Raw genomic sequence first — 15,559 nt, forward strand, 5'->3', positions numbered from 1 at the left:
TCTCCCTCATCTTACTCTCTCCCTCCTCTCTCCCTCCTCTCTACCTCCTCTCTTCCTCCTCTCTTCCTCCTCTCTTCCTCCTCTCTCCTTCTTCTCTTCCTCCTCTCTTCCTCCTCTCTCCCTCCTCTCTTCCTCTTCTCTTCTGCCTCTCTCCTTCCTCTCTTCCTCCTCTCTTCCTCCTCTCGTCCTTCTTCTCTCCGTCCTCTCTTCCTCCTCTCTCCCTCCTCTCTTCCTCCTCTCTTCCTTCTTCTCTTCGTCCTCTCTTCCTCCTCTCTTCCTCTAACCTTCCTCCTCTCTTTCTCCTCTCTCCCTCCTCTCTCCCTCCTCTCTCTGTTTGTCTGCAGAGGTTTGTGGGAAACGTGAACGCTGACGGTGTCGTCCACCACAAGTTGTCCCACTCTATTAGAAGCCGCTTCCTGCGCTTCGTCCCCCTGGACTGGAACCCCAGTGGCTGGGTGGGTCTCAGAGTGGAGGTCTTCGGCTGTGCCTACAGTGAGTGATCAGACCACCAGTACTTACATACAGACCATATAGGCTGTGCCTACATTACAGTGACCACCAGCTCTTACATACAGACCAAACACGTTCAGATAATATCATAATGCCTACAGTGAGTGACCCCACCACCCATTACATCCAGACCACCCTACCTTTGTGTATACCCTTTAATGAAAGCAGGACGTTTGAGGACAACTGCAGACATAGGGATAGTGAGGATTTTGATATTGCAACAATGATTAAAGAAAAATGCCAGTAACAGCCAGGCAGGCGTGCCAGTTGAGAGCCAGGGTAATGCTAAATAAATAAATCTAATCAAATCAAAGTTTATTGGTCGTGTACACAGATTTTGCAGGTGTTACAGCAGGTGCAGCAAAATGCTTCTGTTACTAGCTCCAACAATAGAATGTGTTGCAAATAAAATACAAATAGCCAGTGAATTACTATTATACCACTAATATATATTATTATTAGTGTATTACTGCACAGTTATAATTATCCCTGAGTGAGCACTTTCATAATGCGGAATGGTTCCACAGCATGATCCCTGTATTAATGTTGGATTAATTTGTGATCTGATAAGACATGAAGCTCAAAGTTAAACGAATAAAAGGAGGGACAATACACATCTTACTTTTGAACTATAAAACAGGTTGGTCACAGATACACTACAAGAACAGAAGTATGTGGACACCTGCTCGTCAAACATCTCATTCTAAAATCATGGGCATTAATATGGAGTTGGTCCCCCCTTTGCTGAGCAGCCTCCTAGTCCGACTTAAGAGGCGTGCACACAACCCACCGCTTCCGAGTATATTACTCGCTAATGTTCAGTCTCTGGATAATAAAGTTGACGAGCTCAGGGCAAGGGTTTCTTTCCAGAGAGACATCAGGGATTGTAACATACTCTGTTTCACAGAAACATGGCTCTATCGGGATATACTGTCTGAGTCGGTCCAGCCAGTTGGGTTCTCAGTTCATCGCGCAGACAGGAATAAATATCTCTCTGGGAAGCAGAAGGGCGGAGGTGTATGTTTTATGATTAACGACTCACGGTGTAATTGTGATAACATACAGGAACTCAAGTCCTTTTGTTCACCCGACCTAGAATACCTCATAATCAAATGCCGACCGTATTATCTCCCAAGATAATTTTATTTGCTTATAGTCACAGCCGTGTATATACCCCCTCAAGCCGATACCACGACGGCCCTCAAAGAACTTCACTGGACTTCATGCAAACTGGAAACCACATATCCTGAGGCTGCATTTATTGTAGCTGGGGATTTTAAGAAAGCATATTTGAGGAAAAGGTTTGCTGAAGTTCTATTAACACATCGACTGTAGTACTCGCGCTACTAAAACACTCGACCACTGCTACTCCAACTTCCGGGATCCATACAAGGTCCTCCCCCGCCCTCCTTTCGTCAAATCTGACCACGACTCCATTTTGCTCCTCCCTTCCTATAGGCAGAAACTCAAACAGGAAGTACCCGTACTAAGGACTATTCAACGCTGGTCTGACCAATCAGAATCCACGCTTCAAGATAGTTTTGATCCCGTGGACTGGGATATGTTCTGGGTAGCTTCAGAGAATAATATTGACATATATACTGATACGGTGACTGAGTTTATCAGGAAGTGTATAGGAGATGTTGTACCCACTGCGACTATTAAAACCTACCCTAACCAGAAACCGTGGATAGATGGCAGCATTCGCGCAAAACTGAAAGTGCGAACCACCGCATTTAACCATGGCAAGGTGACTGGGAATATGGCAGAATACAAACAGTGTAGCTACTCACTCCGCAAGGCAATCAAACAGGCAAAACGTCAGTATAGGGACAAAGTGGAGTCACAATTCAATGGCTCAGACACGAGACGTATGTGGCAGGGTCTATAGACAATCACACACAACAAAAGGAAAACCAGCCACGTCGCAGACACCGACGTCTTGCTTCCGGACAAGCTAAACACCTTCTTCGCCCGCTCTGAGGATAATATAGTGACACAGACGTGGCCCGCTCCCAAGGACTGTGGGATCTCCTTCTCAAAGGCCGACGTGAGTAAGACACAATTGAGAGCATCCTGTTGGGCTGTATCACCGCCTGGTACGGCAACTGCACCGCCCGCAACCGCAGGGCTCTTCAGAGGGTGATGCGGTCTGCCCAGCGCATCACTGGGGGCAAACTACCAGCCCTCCAGGACACCTACAGCACCCGATGTCACAGGAAGGCCAAAAAGATAGTCAAGGACAACAACCACCCGAGCCACTGCCTGTTCACCCTGCTATCATCCAGAAGCTGAGGTCAGTATAGGTGCCTCAAAGCTGGGACCGAGAGACTGAAAAACAACTTCTATCTCAAGGCCATCAGACTGTTAAATAGCCTTCACTAGCACATTAGAGGCTGCTGCCTAAATACATAGATTAGAAATCACTGGCCACTTTAATAAATGGAACACTAGTCACTTTAATAATGTTTACATATCTTGCATTACTCATCTCATATGTATATACTGTATTCTATACTATTCTACTGTATCTTAGTCTATGCCGCTCTGACATTGCTCGGCCATATATTTATTTATTCTTAATTCCATTGCTTTACTTAGATTTAAAAATCTAAGTAAAGCAATCAATGATCAATGTCTCTATCAATGATAAATACTACCATTGATAGAGACACATTAGCATTTCCTTCACAGGTACACTATATACAGTTGAAGTCAGAAGCTTCCCCAAACTGTGGTCCTCTGTAGCTCAATTGGTAGAGCATGGCGCTTGTAACGCCAGGGTAGTTGGTTCGATCCCCGGGACCACCCATACGTAAAAATATATGCGCACATGACTGTAAGTCGCTTTGGATAAAAGCGTCTGCTAAATGGCTTATTTTTTTTTTGCCACAAAGTTGGAAGTACAGAATAGTCTAGAATGTCATTGTATGTTGTAGCATTAAGATTTCCCTTCACTGGAACTAAGGGGCCTAGCCCGAACCATGAAAAACAGCCCCAGACCATTATTCCTCCTCCACCAAACTTTACAGTTGGCACTATGGATTTGGGCAGGTAGTGTTCTCCTGGCATCCGCCAAATCCAGATTTGTCCATCGCTGCCAGAAGGTGAAGCGTGATTCAGAGTCCAATGGTGGCAAGCTTTACACCACTCCAGCCAACGCATGGCATTGCGCATGGTGAACTTAGGCTTCTGTGCGGCTGCTCGGCCATGGAAACCCAATTCATGAAGCTCCCGATGAACAGGTCTTGTGCTGACGTTGCATCCAGAGGCAGTTTGGAACTCGGTAGTGAGTGTTGCAACCGAGGACAGACTATTTTTAAACGCTTCAGCACTCGGCGGTCCCTTCTGTGAGCTTGTGTGGCCTACCACTTCCCGGCTGAGACGTTGTTGCTCCTAGACATTTCCACTTCACAATAACAGCACGTACAGTTGACCGGGGCAGCTCTAGCAGGGCAGACATTTTACGAACTGACTTGTTGGAAAGGTGGCATCCTATGACGGTGCCAAGTTGAAAGTCACTGAGCTCTTCAGTAAAGCCATTCTGCTGCCAATGTTTGTCTATAGAGATTGCATGGCTGTGTGCTCGATTTTATACACCTGTCAGCAACGGGTGTGGCTGAAATAGCTGGATCCACTAATTTGAAGGGGTGTCTACATGCTTTTGTATATGTAGTGTACCTTAAAACAATGGATATGGGCATGGATCAGAAAACCAGTCAGTATCTAGTGTGACCACCATTTGCCTCATGCAGCGCAACACATCTCTTTCGCATGGAGTTGATCAGTCTGTTGATTGTGGCCTGTGGAATGTTGTCCCACTCCTTTTCAATGGCTATGCGAAGTTGATGGATATTGGCTGGAACTGGAACACACTGTCGTACACGTCGATCCAGAGCATCCCAAACATGCTTAATGGGTGACATGTCTCGTGAGTATGCAGACCATGGAAGAACTGGGACATTTACAGCTTCCAGGAATTGTGTACAGATCCTTGCGACATGGGGCCGTGCATTATCATGCTGAAACATGAGGTGATGGTGGTGGATGAATGGCACGACACTTGGCCTCAGGATCTCGAACACGGTATCTCTGTGCATTCAAATTGCCATCAATAAAATGCAATTGTGTTCGTTGTCTGTAGCTTATGCCTGCCCATACCATAACTGTACCGCCACCATGGGGCACTCTGTTCACAACGTTGACATCAGCAAACCGCTCGCCTGCACAACGCCATACACGTGGTCTGCGGTTGTGAGGCCAGTTGGACGAACTGCCAAATTCTCTAAATCAACATTGGAGGCAGCTTATGGTAGAGAAATTCACATTCTGTTCTCTGGCAGTCAGAATGCCAATTGCACACTCCCTCAATACTTGAGACATCTGTGGAATTGTGTTTTGTTTGACAAAACTGCACATTTTAGAGTGGCCTTTTATTGTCCCCAGCACAAGGTGCACCTGTGTAATGATCATGCTGTTTAATCAGTTTCTTGATATGTCACACCTGTGAAGTGGATGGATTATCTTGGCAAAGTAGAAATGCTCACTAACAGGGATGTAAACAATTATGTGCACAAGATTTGAGAGAAATAAGCTTTTTGTGCATATGGAACATTTCTGGGATATTTTATTTCAGCTCATGAAACATGGAACCAACACTTTACATGTTGCTTTTATATTTTAGTTCAGTGTACATTTAAATACTACCATTGATAGAGACACATTAGCATTTCCTTCACAGGTACACTATATACAGTTGAAGTCAGAAGTTTACATACACCTTAGCCAAAACAAATTTTAACTCAGTTTTTCAAAATTCCTGACATTTAATCCTAGTAAAAATTCCCTGTGTTAGGTCAGTTAGGATCCCCACTTTATTTTAAGAACGTGAAATGTCAGAATAATAGTAGAGAGAGTGATTTATTTCAGCTTTTATTTCTTTCATCATATTCCCAGTGGGTCAGAAGTTTACTCAATTAGTATTTGGTAGCATTGCCTTTAAATTGTTTAACTTGGCTCAAACGTTTCGGCTAGCCTTCCACAATAAGTTGGGTGAATTTTGGCCCATTCCTCCTGACATAGTTGGTGTAACTGAGTCAGGTTTGTAGGCCTCCTTGCTCACACACGCTTTTTCAGTTCTGCCCATACATTTTCTATAGGATTGAGGTCAGGGCTTTGTGATGGCCACTCCAACACCTTGACTTTGTTGTTCTAAAGCCATTTTGCCACAACTTTGGAAGTATGCTTGGGGTCATTGTCCATTTGGAAGACCCATTTGCAACCAAGCTTTACATTTACATTTTAGTCATTTAGCAAACACTCTTATCCAGAGCGACTTACATCAGCAATAAGGGTTAAGTGCCTTGCTTAAGGGCACATCGACAGATTTTTCTCCTAGTCGGCTCGGGGATTAGAACCAGCGACCTTTCGGTTACTGGCACAACGCTCTCACCCACTAAGCTACCTGCCACTTTAACTTCCTGACTGATGTCTTGAGATGTTGCTTCAATATATCCACATAATTTTCCTTCCTCATGATGCCATCTATTTTGTGAAGTGCAACAGTCCCTCCTGCAGCAAAGCACCCCCACAGCATGATGCTGCCACCCCCGTGCTTCACGGTTGGGATGGTGTTCTTCTGCTTGCAAGCTTCCCCCCTTTTTCCTCCAAACATAACGATGGTCATTATGGGCAAACAGTTCTTCTTTTGGTTCATCAGACCTGAGGACATTTCTCCAAAAAGTTAAATCTTTGTCCCCATGTGCAGTTGCAAACCTTAGTCTGGTTTTTTAATGGCAGTTTTGGAGCAGTGGCTTCTTCCTTGCTGAGCGGCTTTTCAGGTTATGTCAATATAGGACTCATTTTACTGTGGATATAGATACCTTTGTATCCGTTTCCTCCAGCATCTTCACAAGGTCCTTTGCTGTTGTTCTGGGATTGATTTGCACTTTTCGCACCAAAGTACGTTCATCTCTAGGAGACAGAACGCGTCTCCTTCCTGAGCAGTATGACGGCTGTGTGGTCCCATGGTGTTTATACTTGCGTACTATTGTTTGTAAAGATTAGCGTGGTACCTTCAGGCGTTTGGAAATTGCTCTCAAGGATGAACCAGACTTGTGGAGGTCTACAAAAAAAAATTCTGAGGTCTTGGCTGATTTCTTTTGATTTTCCCATGATGTCAAGCAAAGAGGCACTGAGTTTGAAGGTAGGCCTTGAAATACATCCACAGGTACACCTCCAATTGACTCACATTATGTTAATTAGCCTATCAGAAGCTTCTAAACCATGACATTTTTTTCCAAGCTGTTTAAAGGCACCGTCGACTTAGTGTATTGTGACTTAGTGGAATTGTGATACAGTGAATTATAAGTGAAATAATCTGTCTGTAAACAATTGTTGGAAAAATGACTTGTGTCATGCACAAAGTAGATGTCCTAACCGACTTTCCAAAACTATAGTTTGTTAACAAGAAATTTGTGGAGTGGTTGAAAAACGAGTTTTAATGACTCCAACCTAAGTGTATGTAAACTTCCGACTTCAACTGTATATAAAAGTATGTGGACATTTCAGCCACACCCGTTGCTGACAGATGTATAAAACTGAGCACACAGCCATGTATTCTCCATACACAAACATTGGCAGTAGAATGGCCTTACTGAAGAGCTCAGTGACTTTCAACATGGCACCATCATAGGATGCCACCTTTCCCGGTCAACTGTAAGTACTGTTATTGTGAAGTGGAAACGGTTAGGAGCAACAACGACTCAGTCGCGAAGTGATAGGCCACACTAGCTCACAGAACGGGACCGCCGAGTGCTGAAGCACGTAGTGCGTAAAAATAGTCTGTCCTCGGTTGCAACACTCACTACCGAGTTCCAAACTGCCTCTGGAAGCAAAGTCAGCACAAGAACTGTTCATCGGGAGCTTCATGAAATGGGTTTCCATGGCCGAGCAGCCACACACAAGCCTAAGACCAAAGCAAAGCGTCGGCTGGAGTGGTGTAAAGCTCGCCGCCATTGGACTCTGGAGCAGTGGAAATGTGTTCTCTGCAGTGATGAATCACGCTTCACCATCTGGCAGTCCAACGGACGAATCTGGATTTGGCGGATGCCAGGAGAACGCTATCTGCCCCAATGTATAGTGCCAACTGTAAAGTTTGGTGGAGGAGGAATAATGGTCTGGGGCTGTTTTTCATTGTTCGGACTAGGCCCCTTAGTTCCAGTGAAGTGAAATCTTAATGCTACAGCATACAATGACATTCTAGACGATTATGTGCTTCTAACTTTGTGGCAACAGTTTGGGGAAGGCCCTTTCCTGTTTCAGCATGACAATGCCCCCATGCACAAAGCGAGATCCATACAGAAATGGTTTGTCGAGATCAGTATGGAAGAACTTGACTGGCCTGCACAGAGCCCTGACCTCAACCCCATCGAACACCTTTGGGATAAATTGGAACGCCAACTGCAAGCCAGGCCTAATCGCCCAACATCAGTTCCTGACCTCACTAATGCTCTTGAGGCTGAATGGAAGCAAGTCCCCGCAGCAATGATCCAACATCTAGTGGAAACCCTCCCCAGAAGAGTGGAGGCTGTTATAGCAGTAAAGGGGGGACCAACTCCATATTAATGCCCATGATTTTGGAATGAGATGTTCGAAGAGCAGGTGTCCATATACCTTTGGTCATGTAGTGAATGAAGCCCTGAGAGCTATATTATAGGCTCTTAGTGACAGGGAGCAAGTAACCCAATGCCAAACCATTTAACTATCTGTTGTTTGCCTTCAGAGTCAGACGTGGCAGACTTTGATGGCAGAAGCTCCCTGCTCTACCGGTTTAACCAGAAGTCCATGAGCACGGTGAAGGATGTGATCTCGCTGAGCTTCAAGAGCCACCAGGCTGAGGGGGTGCTGCTCCACGGAGAGGGTCAGAGGGGCGACTACATCACTCTGGAGCTGCACCGGGGCAGGTTGGCCCTCTACCTCAACCTGGGTGAGTTAGTCACATTGGGGCAGGCTGGCCCTCTACATAAACCTGGGTGAGTTAGTCACACCGGGGCAGGTTAGCCCTCTACCTCAACCTGGGTGAGTTAGTCACACCGGGGCAGGTTGGCCCTCTACCTCAACCTGGGTGAGTTAGTCACACCGGGGCAGGCTGGCCCTCTATTTCAACCTGGGTGAGTTAGTCACACCGGGGCAGGTTGGCCCTCTACATCAACCTGGGTGAGTTAGTCACACCGGGGCAGGCTGGCCCTCTACATCAACCTGGGTAAGTCACTGGCCCTGTACCTCAACTTGGCTCAAATAGGTCAGGGGTTAGAGGTTAGAGGTCATGGCTAAGAGGACACAAGGGGCTCGGGCTATAGATAGAAGAGTCTTTTGAACCATTTAAAAGCAGACTGAGGAGCAGTCTGGGAGGGTAACTGGATGTTTGTGTTCTGATACTCTTCCAGTTACCACTGCTCCTGAGCTCCATTTACAAGATAGACTCAGACTGTTAAGCATCCATATTGTGAGCAGCTGAGCTGGGAAAGAGTATTCTTAAATGGCTGTCTTGTCTGCACTTCCTATGAGAGCACCTCTTCTTTCAATACAGTCCCTATGGCAACTGTATAATGTTCAATATTAACAACCATGAGATCCACATCGTGAACAGCTGAGTCTGGGGAACACTGTTCTAGTAGTCCGTTTTGGGAATGTCTGATGAGCACATTCTTTCAGACCTCCTCTTTCCTCAATATACTGTACTGTTTTATGATCTATATCAAAGTAACCATATTATCTGTTCTCTGTCTGTTCTCTGTCTTCAGATGACACCAGGCTGTGGTTCAGCAGTGGTCGTGTTGCGGTCACTCTCAGCAGTCTTCTGGACGATCAGCACTGGCACTCTGTCCTCATCGAGCGCTTCAACAAGCAGGTCAACCTCACCGTGGACACCCACACACAGCACTTCAGGACCAAGGGGGAAGGAGACTCTCTGGAGGTGGACTATGAGGTGTGTCTATCCAAACATCCAGAATATTCCTTTACAGTAGGTCACACACTATAGAATAGTCAGACACTTCAGACCAAGTAAATAGTTCAACCAAGTTATCTTACTAAATGTGGCAATTTTGAAGTCATCTTAGTTACTGTATACGTTTCTAATAATGATGTCAACATTTCACCCTTTTTCCTCATCATAGCTCAGCTTCGGGGGCATCCCACTGCCAGGTAAGCCTGGTACCTTCCTGAGGAAGAACTTCCATGGCTGCATGGAGAACCTCTACTACAATGGGATCAACATCATCGACCTAGCCAAGCGACGCAAGCCTCAGATCTACAGCGTGGTAAGACAACCATTCTCATCCAACCGTACCATAGATTATTAGTACATCCTTAAAATAGTATGGGAACAAAGTAGTTAATCAACCAAGGCCTCTGTGAACTCACAGACTGTTTTAATTGCACTGTTGCAGTGAGATTTCACGTTTGCCTACAATGTGATTCGACTACGTTTAATCACATTTGTATTTGAGTTAGTCACATAGCTTTCTCCATGGTTCCTTAAACTGTAAGAGATCCAGGGCAGAGACACTGTCCGTAGAGGAAAACATTGAGTGAGAAAACCAATCTATACTCTCTGTACCCTTTAGTTCTATCTGCCCCTCACTATTATGGCATTCATTCTAAACCCATGAATAGACCCCCCCCCCCCCCCCCCCCCCCCCCCCCCATCAAATCAGACAGAAGCCAAAGTGCCACATAATTGCATCACAGACACCTTTTTTTTCCCTTGAAATTCTGATTGCTATGTTAAAAGGCCTTTACTTACAAGTCCCAATTTTGCCCCAATTTTGCTCACTGACTGCCATGATGGAATCCGTAATGGAATTTCAATGTGGAATACTACCTGAGGTGGTAGTCTGGTGGTGATGGATCACATTGAGAGTCAAGTGCTGCCGATTGCCCTTCCCTGCCTCTGAGACTCTGGGATTGATGGGCCGCTGACCTTAATTGACATGGCTGCTCTTTTGCTCCATGTACCTCACAAGGCCTCTGGACCACATGGAATTAGTGTGTTCTTTCTTTGCCCACCTGACGGCCGACCTAGATTGGAGGGGAGAAACTCAGAAATGTCATAGTTTGATATTATATTACATTTCTGCATTTGTTGTCCTCTTGTAATGCACCTTTTGAATTTCAGATAGTCATTCACCTTTATATGGCATTCTCAAGGAATCATTTGGTTCTTGCAGGCAATTTAGTTATCTGAGTACCATATTCAGTAAATACCTTCCTTTATCAGCCCACTGTTTGTCATTCTGCTCAGATGAATGGTACCGTAAAAGTACAGTAAACCCACATGAGATTCATTATGAATTCATCATGTTGATGAAGGTGTGAGTAAATAATTCCATTATCTGTGTGTTCCATGTGTGTCTCCAGGGCAACGTGACCTTTTCGTGCTCTGAGCCCCAGCTGGTGTCCACTACCTTCCTGAGCTCCAGCAGCAGCTTCCTGTCGCTCCCGGCCATGCCGTCTGCTTCGGGGGGCTTCACGGTGCGTTTCCAGTTCAGAACGTGGAACCCAGACGGGCTACTGCTCTCCACCCGGCTGCCCCTGGAGCCCCAGAGACTGGAGCTGCACATCAGCAACAGTCGGCTGCGCCTGACCCACCACATGTCAGCCCAGCAGAAAGAAGAGGTCTCCACCGGTGAGGGCCAACAGCCTCTAGTCTAGCTGACCCAGGAATCAGTGGTTCTGTTTATGGGGACTCAGAGTATAAAAGGCTCTTTATTCCAGTGAAGCAGGCAGACAGTGAGAAACTCATCCATCATCCAGGCGGAGACCGTCTGTGTTTGGTTTTGCACATCATTTCATCTACATCATTTATATTACCTTTTGCCCCCTATAAAGTCAGAGGACACTTCATCTTCTTTGAATGGCTTGAGATAAAATGCCATCCTTTATATCTTGTGTTTTGGATGCCAGTTCTACAGGATTGCAGTCAGACAGAAATAACCTGTAGAATTACGTTGGATTGCAGAGCCCAGACTTTCAGCAGATGGCAGGCAGAGAGGGAATTAGAGACCCACAGAAAGACCGCCACAGCTTGGAAGACCTTCCCTATAAAGGACAATCAAAATTCATATCCCACATTCTGCTGTTACGTCTATTTGAAGCTGGAACTGACGGCCAAATCAATGTTTCATCCAACAATAACCACCAGTACAGTCACAGCATTACATTCTGTCCTCTGGCAATGATTTAGCTTCAATCTGACCAACCACATAGTCATTCATTTTCATTTACATGTCCTCTTCCCGTCATAGTACAGTGTCGTATGTCGTAACACGTGACCATAGATTACACAGCGAATGACGGGCTCTGATTTGCAATATGTAGGCCTAGTACGAACAATGTAATCTAAAATATTACCCATGTTGGAGATCCCAATCCCAACAGTCCCTGAAAGAACCTGCAAGTGATGTTTGATAAGCCTGTAATAGAGATTGGTAGTGTCTCATTGAAATGTAACGTGCACAGAAACGACACCTCGCTGTGTCCACAGGTCACAGAGTGAATGATGGACTGTGGCACTCTGCGAGTCTCAGCTCCCGAGGTCTCCAGGTCACCATGACTCTGGACAACGAGCCGTCCTCAGCCATTGAGCTGGGGGACCACATGGAGGCAGGAGACAGCCTCTACTTCGGAGGTAAGGCCACACAATGAGTCTTCTTGTCTGCATCACAGTCTCATGAGACCAGGTCTTGGTGGTCAGGTCTTGGTGCAGCATCTGAATAAATTATCTGAAGATGTATACAGGAAATGCTGGATGATGAAAATACCATGATTTAGTTTTTCAATCTGTGTCACAGGTTGTCCCTCTCTGAACGTCTCAGGCTGTGAGAACCCCAAGTTGGCGTTCCAGGGGTGCATGCGTCTCTTCTCCATCAACAGTCAGCCCATGGACCTGAACCTGGTGCACCAAGGACGGCTAGGAGACTACAAGGAGCTGCAGTTTGACACATGTGGCATCCATGACAGGTAAGACTTTAGGGTTTTTGCTTCTGCAGACTGTATACCAAGTAAGGTGGCGCTCCAATCCCCAAATGTTGGTGTGTTTGGATGACAAACTAAGACAGAAGCTGCTTCCTGTGTGGCGCGTTGCATCTTCTCTGTCCCTTATTGCCCCACCGTGTTGTGGGAACGATGGGTGGGATTAGTACACACTGAATGGATGTCATGGCAAAGTTGAGGAAACCTGCAACACTTACAGGGAGAAGACAAACAAAGGAGTTGGTGCTTCTCCTTGTACTCACCCTGAGGGGAATCCTACCTCTGATGTCAGGTCGCAGCTATACCTGATTGTTCTGTTTGCTATGCTAACCCGCAGACTGAGAATGCTGTTGGAGTGTGTGGAACAATTACAGATTAAATGTTAGTTGATGTTAGTTAAAGCGAATGGAATGTGTAAAAAGTGGGAATGAGAAGCTTGGTGACAACAAAACAGCTGTCTCTGTGTATTGGCTACCTCTCATGGAGCCTTCCACAAAGAGTATGCTGAGAGTATGCACAAAGAGTATGCTGAGAGTATGCACAAAGAGTATGCTGAGAGTATGCACAAAGAGTATGCTGAGCGTATGCACAAAGAGTATGCTGAGAGTATGCACAAATAGTATGCTGAGAGTATGCACAAAGAGTATGCTCAGAGTATGCACAAAGAGTATGCTGAGAGTATGCACAAAGAGTATGCTGAGAGTATGCACAAAGAGTATACTGAGAGTATGCACAAAGAGTATGCTGAGAGTATGCACAAAGAGTATGCTGAGAGAATGTGTTGTGTATTTCACTACCACGCAATATTACCCTTTTGTTTTAGGGAGGTTAGTGCGACCAGACCGTTGGAAATATTTAATCGTAACAACCAGAACTATGCTTCATTAAAGGATTGGAAGATTAACCTTTACGAGTGCTAATCTCCTTTTCACTGTGTCCAATCAAACTTCATGACTACAGTTTTTGCAAGTGTGCACTTCTGTAAATTCATGACCCGTGAGGGCAGCCGCGAACACAACAATTGAAATAGCTCTACAGTAATAAAACCATGGCCTGCAACCTTACCCACGCCATGGTCACTCCGCTCCATGGCAATTAATGGGAGAGAGACTAAAGTGTATGAAATTGTAGATGCGTGCTTGAAAGCCGGGCGATTACGCAAAACTGAAGGAGGCTTGAGGAAGAGACTATTAATCAGGAAAGCATGGTTATGAGAGGAATATCCGTGAAGCGCTGGGTGTTCAAATCCCATAAACACATGTTCTGGGTTTGATTTGATTATGCTGCCGTTTCTTTTTTTCAAACACAATAGCACAGGACTGTGTTTGTTTACCAGTTGCCCCAACAATCTGAGTTGGAAGGGTACCAATTCATTTGGGATTTACCGAGCGGTCTTGTAAATCATAACAAAACAATGGCAAAAGAAAAATGAATAAACTGTGTCGTCTCACCTCTTGAGTACTCGGGTGTCGGAACGTTCCTTGATAATGACAAGGAAATGAAAAATGTATTGGGAGGGAGTGTCCTTACCAGATCATGAAAGATAGTAGGCCTCAACACAAAGACAAACCATGTTTTTGCTCTTCATTACAAAAAGGATTGGTAGATCTTACATGTTTGGGCTTTGATTGAATTTCTTTCGTTGCCAACACTTTATCCTTCTCAGACTTTTCATTGTGTGATTGTTTGTGTTTATTACTGGGGAAAAAAGTTTATAATCTTTCAAACAAATAACTAGTATATGTTACATCAATTACAAACATAAATTTGTATAATATACATATTACATCAATCTCTGAGATTGTAAAAACAGATTTGCAGGTGTTTTTCTACCTTATCAAATCTTTTGAAATTATTATTTTTTATTTTATTTTGAATAACCTGGCATTTGCTCATGCATAGTATAGATATGTATATACAGTACCAGTCAAAAGTTTGTACACACCTACTCATCCAAAAAAGAGTTAAACAAATGAGATTCTTCAAAGACACGGCGGTTGGAACCAAAAATCTCCAATTTGGACTCCAGACCAAATGACACATTTCCACCGGTCTAATGTCCATTGCTCTTGTTTCTTGGCCCAAGCAGGTCTGTTCTTCTTCTTGGTGTCCTTTAGTAGTGGTTTCTTTGCAGCAATTCGACCATGAAGGCCTGATTCACACAGTCCCCTCTGAACAGTTGATGTTGTTTGTGATTTGAACTCTGTGAAGCATTTATTTGGGCTGCAATTTCTGAGGCTGGTAACTCTAATGAACTTATCATCTGCAGCAGAGGTAACTCTGTGTCTTCCATTCCTGTTGCGGTCCTCATGAGATCCAGTTTCATCATAGCGCTTGATGGTTTTTGTGACTGCACTTGAAGAATCTTTCAAAGTTCTTGAAATGTTCCATTTTTACTGACCTTCATGTCTTAAAGTAATGATGGGCTGTTGTTTCTCTTTGCTTATTTGAGCTGTTCTTGCCATAATATGGACTTGGTCTTTTACCAAATAGGGCTATCTTCCATTTTTACTGACCTTCATGTCTTAAAGTAATGATGGGCTGTTGTTTCTCCTTGCAAATTAACTTTTAAGAAGGCACACCTGTCAATTGAAATGCATTCCAGGTGATTACATCATGAAGCTGGTTGAGAGAATGCCAAGAGTGTGCAAAGCTGTCATCAAGGCAAAGGGTGGCTATTTGAAGAATTTGTTTAACACTTTTTGGGGTTACTACTTGATTCCATATGTGTTATTTCATAGTTTTGATGTCTTCACTATTATTCTACAATGTACAAAAATCGTAAAAATAAAGAAAAACCCTTGAATGAGTAGGTGTGTCCAAACTTTTGACTGGTAGTGTACATGGTAACATAATGTATATTTTTGCTGTTGCCTGTCTCCAGATGTCTGCCAAACCTCTGTGAACATGGAGGGCAGTGTTCCCAGTCCTGGAGCAGCTTCTACTGCGACTGCTCTGGGACAGGATACACCGGAGCCACCTGCCACAACTGTGAGTCACCGCCTGCTCTTCT

General features: G+C 44.8%; 1 protein-coding gene across 1 annotated transcript in view; it reads left to right on the plus strand.

Moving 5' to 3' along the window:
• Nucleotides 1-15,559, plus strand: part of LOC311129071 (contactin-associated protein-like 5) — a gene marked incomplete at both ends in the record, with an annotated part of 110,140 nt that overhangs the window by 65,015 nt on the left and 29,566 nt on the right. The window contains 8 exons of the mRNA XM_084161340.1: nucleotides 345-492; nucleotides 8,294-8,497; nucleotides 9,315-9,499; nucleotides 9,690-9,833; nucleotides 10,933-11,200; nucleotides 12,059-12,202; nucleotides 12,366-12,534; nucleotides 15,431-15,537. Coding sequence (XP_084017466.1) covers nucleotides 345-492; nucleotides 8,294-8,497; nucleotides 9,315-9,499; nucleotides 9,690-9,833; nucleotides 10,933-11,200; nucleotides 12,059-12,202; nucleotides 12,366-12,534; nucleotides 15,431-15,537 — 1,369 coding nt within the window. The remainder of the gene's footprint in view (nucleotides 1-344; nucleotides 493-8,293; nucleotides 8,498-9,314; nucleotides 9,500-9,689; nucleotides 9,834-10,932; nucleotides 11,201-12,058; nucleotides 12,203-12,365; nucleotides 12,535-15,430; nucleotides 15,538-15,559) is intronic.

This window comes from Coregonus lavaretus, assembly GCF_964263955.1.
Source record: "Coregonus lavaretus genome assembly, chromosome: 5".
In the NCBI taxonomy this organism is placed as follows: Eukaryota; Metazoa; Chordata; class Actinopteri; order Salmoniformes; family Salmonidae; genus Coregonus; species Coregonus lavaretus.